Source organism: Chlamydotis macqueenii, chromosome 8 (assembly GCF_036417535.1).
Source record: "Chlamydotis macqueenii isolate bChlMac1 chromosome 8, bChlMac1.mat, whole genome shotgun sequence".
NCBI classification, from domain to species: domain Eukaryota; kingdom Metazoa; phylum Chordata; class Aves; order Otidiformes; family Otididae; genus Chlamydotis; species Chlamydotis macqueenii.
Window position 1 is genome coordinate 265,308 of NC_141563.1, and position 3,173 is coordinate 268,480.

Consider the following 3,173-nt stretch of genomic DNA (forward strand, 5'->3'; position numbering starts at 1 on the left):
CTGAGATGTGACCTGGGAGGCCATCTATACCGCTGTGCCAGACACATGTGCAAAGACCTCTGGGTCACATAGAGTGGGTTCATGTCTCTGGAGAAGTGGAGTGGATGCAGACATTCCTGTAGAAACAGAAGTGTCACACATAAAGTGTCCAAAGCACAGGAGGTTCCCCAGATACATTGGAAATCACTTGTGAGGAGATGTGGGCAGCTTATATCTGCTGAAAAATTATGGGTTGAATGAGCTTCTTCAGGGCATCCTGGAGCTCCTGGTTCCTCATGCTGTAGATGAGGGGGTTCACTGCTGGAGGCACCACTGAGTACAGAACTGCCAACACCACATCCAGGAGTGGAGAGGAGACAGAGGGAGGCTTCAGATAAGCAAACACGGCAGTGCAGATAAACAGGGATACCACAGCCAGGTGAGGGAGGCACGTGGAAAAGGCTTTGTGCCGTCCCTGCTCAGAGGGGATCCTCAGCACGGCCCTGAAGATCTGCACATAGGACACAACAATGAACACAAAACAGCCAACAGCTAAAGAAAAACTAACGCTGAGGAGCCCAACTTCTCTGACGTAGTAATGTGAGCAGGAGAGCTTCAGGATCTGGGGAACTTCACAGAAGAACTGGTCCACAGCATTGCCTCTGCAGAGCGGTATTGAAAATGTGTTGACGGTGTGGAGGAGAGAGTTTAGAAAAGCACTGCCCCAGGCAGCTGCTGCCATGTGGACACAAGCTCTGCTGCCCAGGAGGGTCCCGTAGTGCAGGGGTTTGCAGATGGCAACGTAGCGGTCGTAGGCCATGATGGTGAGAAGACAGTACTCTGCTACTATCAACAAGGCAAAAAGAAATACCTGGGTGGCACATCCTGTGTAAGAAACGGCCCTGATGTCCCAGAGGGAATTGGCCATGGATTTGGGGACAGTGGTAGAAATTGTCCCAAGGTCAAGGAGGGAGAGGTTGAGGAGGAAGAAGTACATGGGGGTGTGGAGGTGGTGGTCGCAGGCTATGGCAGTGATGATGAGGCCGTTGGCCAGGAGGGCAGCCAGGTAGATGCCCAGGAAGAGCCAGAAGTGCAAGAGCTGCAGCTCCCGTGTGTCTGCGAATGCCAGGAGGAGGAACTCAGTGATGGAGCTGCTGTTGGACATTGGCTCCCTCTGTGCGTGGGGACCTGGACAAGGAGGAGAAGGCAGTGAGAAGTCAGGGCACTCTTCTCTGACCAAAACCTATTCCAGTTCTCATGGAAAACCACCAGAGTGCCTCTCCCTGTTCTGGAAGGTCTTTGGCAGGCTCCTTTAGTGAGGGCCAGGTGGTGCTGGCTGAGGGTGCCACTGGGAGGTGGGGGCTCTGCCCTGGGCTCTGAAGGTGTCAGTCCTGCCCTGCAGCAGTAGGCAAATAGGAGCACAGTGATCTCAGATTAATTCCACTTTTGATACCAAAGAGCTTCTCAGCATTGTCCTTCCCGACTCACCCGAATGCAGAGCAGCGCTGTGGGAATCTGGGTTTGTTTACTCTTTTCCAGTTGCCTCACCACCCCCGAGGAGTGTTTTTGAGGCAGAAATCCTTGGCATTCTTGCTGCGCTCCAAGTGAAACGCTGTGGGTGCTGACAGGCAAAGGAATTGCCCCTTAGTGCAGGGTACGGAGAGCTGGTCTGTCCATCAGCCCTGCTCTCAGCTGCCCTTTCCCTGCAGCTCCTTGAGCCTGAGGAGGATCACACTCCGATGTTCCCCGTAGAAGAACCTGGACCCTGCTGAGAGCAGAGGAACCCAGTTTCCAAGTGCAGCTCTCCAGACCCCTCCACCCTCTCTCTGATTCTGCTGCAGGACGATCCCAGCTCTCCTGTTCCAGCCTGGACACACAGGGCCCATGGCAGCTGCCACATACAAGCGATGGGCAGCACTGTCATGGCCTCAGTGCTGATGTGTCTTCTCCATGGGGCTCCTCTCTGGGGCACAAAGAGTCCACGGGAGTGCTCTGACCTTGTGGAGGGCAGGCCGCATCTCAGCACCACTCCCAGGGCTAGAGTCCAAAGTCATAGAATCATAGAATCATAGAATCATAGAATGGTTAGGGTTGGAAGGGACCTTCAAAGGTCATCTAGTCCAACCCCCCTGCAGGGACCAGGGACATCCCCAAGTAGATCAGGTTGCTCAGATCCTCATCCAACCTGGCCTTGAACGTCACAAAGATGGGTTGTCCCGAGGTGAGGGCCACCTCACTGCCAGCCCCGACACTGCAGAACCCAAAGCCCCAGGAGAGGGGGAGACAAAGGCAGCAAAGAAAGGAGGAGGAACACAGAGAAACAGCCCAGTGCTCCTGCCAAGGGAGGAAGGAGAGGGACAGACAGACAGGTGCTGGGGAATTTGTCCTCAGTGAGGGTCAAGCTGCCAAGAAGAAGACGCAGCCTGACAGCCCGTGACAGCAGAGGCTGTGCTGGGTGCCAGAGGACACCAGGAGATTCCTCTGGGAAAGAGCCTGCGCTGCAGGGGATGGCAGGGAGCTGCCCGAATCCCCACTCCCACAGCGTTTCTGGCAGCAGCTCCCTCTCCCTCCCTGCCCATGTCTCTGCTGCCTGCAGCTGTCCCTGCTGGGAGCTGCTTCTCTGTCCCCAGGTCTCCTTCCTGCCACCACTCACAGACCCCATCCCACCCGCTGCGTGCTCAGCTCTACCCTGCAGACCCCTCCCGACAGCAGGGCACTGCCCGGGGGCATCTCTGTGTGCGCAAGGGCTAAGGAGCAGCTCCAGCACATCCCACAGAGGGCACCGACGCGATGTTGTCGTGCTGTCTGTAGGCTGAGCAGTGCCTTGGGGTCTCCATGAGGTTTCACATAGACCTTCGATGTACTGGTGCAATGCTCCTACAGTCTCAGTGTCATGTCCGAATCCAACACCTCCACTACCCTTTCCCTGCCCTCTCTCCTCTCCCCCAGTGCAGGAGATGAACTGGGGGCCAGGAAAGCAACTTTCACCTCAGAGACCAAATTCATGGACCTTCCTGTGGAGTATGATGAGGTAGATCTGGGATCTCTTAGTGTAACAGCTAAGGTTTCTCAGAGCATTGTGCACGTCTGACAGATCCATTTCCATTCCCACCCATCCAAATAATACAAACCTTAATGCCAAGGCTCAGGAATGCAGAAAGTTGCTTTGCCTGTCATTTTTGAAAGCTCCTCTC

At 55.2% G+C, this 3,173-nt stretch overlaps 1 protein-coding gene across 1 annotated transcript; it reads right to left on the reverse strand.

Annotated features, from left to right (window-relative positions):
* Nucleotides 1-208: 208 nt before the first annotated feature.
* Nucleotides 209-1,144, reverse strand: LOC147599769 (olfactory receptor 14J1-like). The gene has a single exon (XM_086753531.1). The coding sequence runs from the start codon at nt 1,142-1,144 to the stop codon at nt 209-211; it is 936 nt and encodes a 311-aa protein (XP_086609657.1).
* Between the last annotated feature and the right edge of the window lie 2,029 nt (nt 1,145-3,173).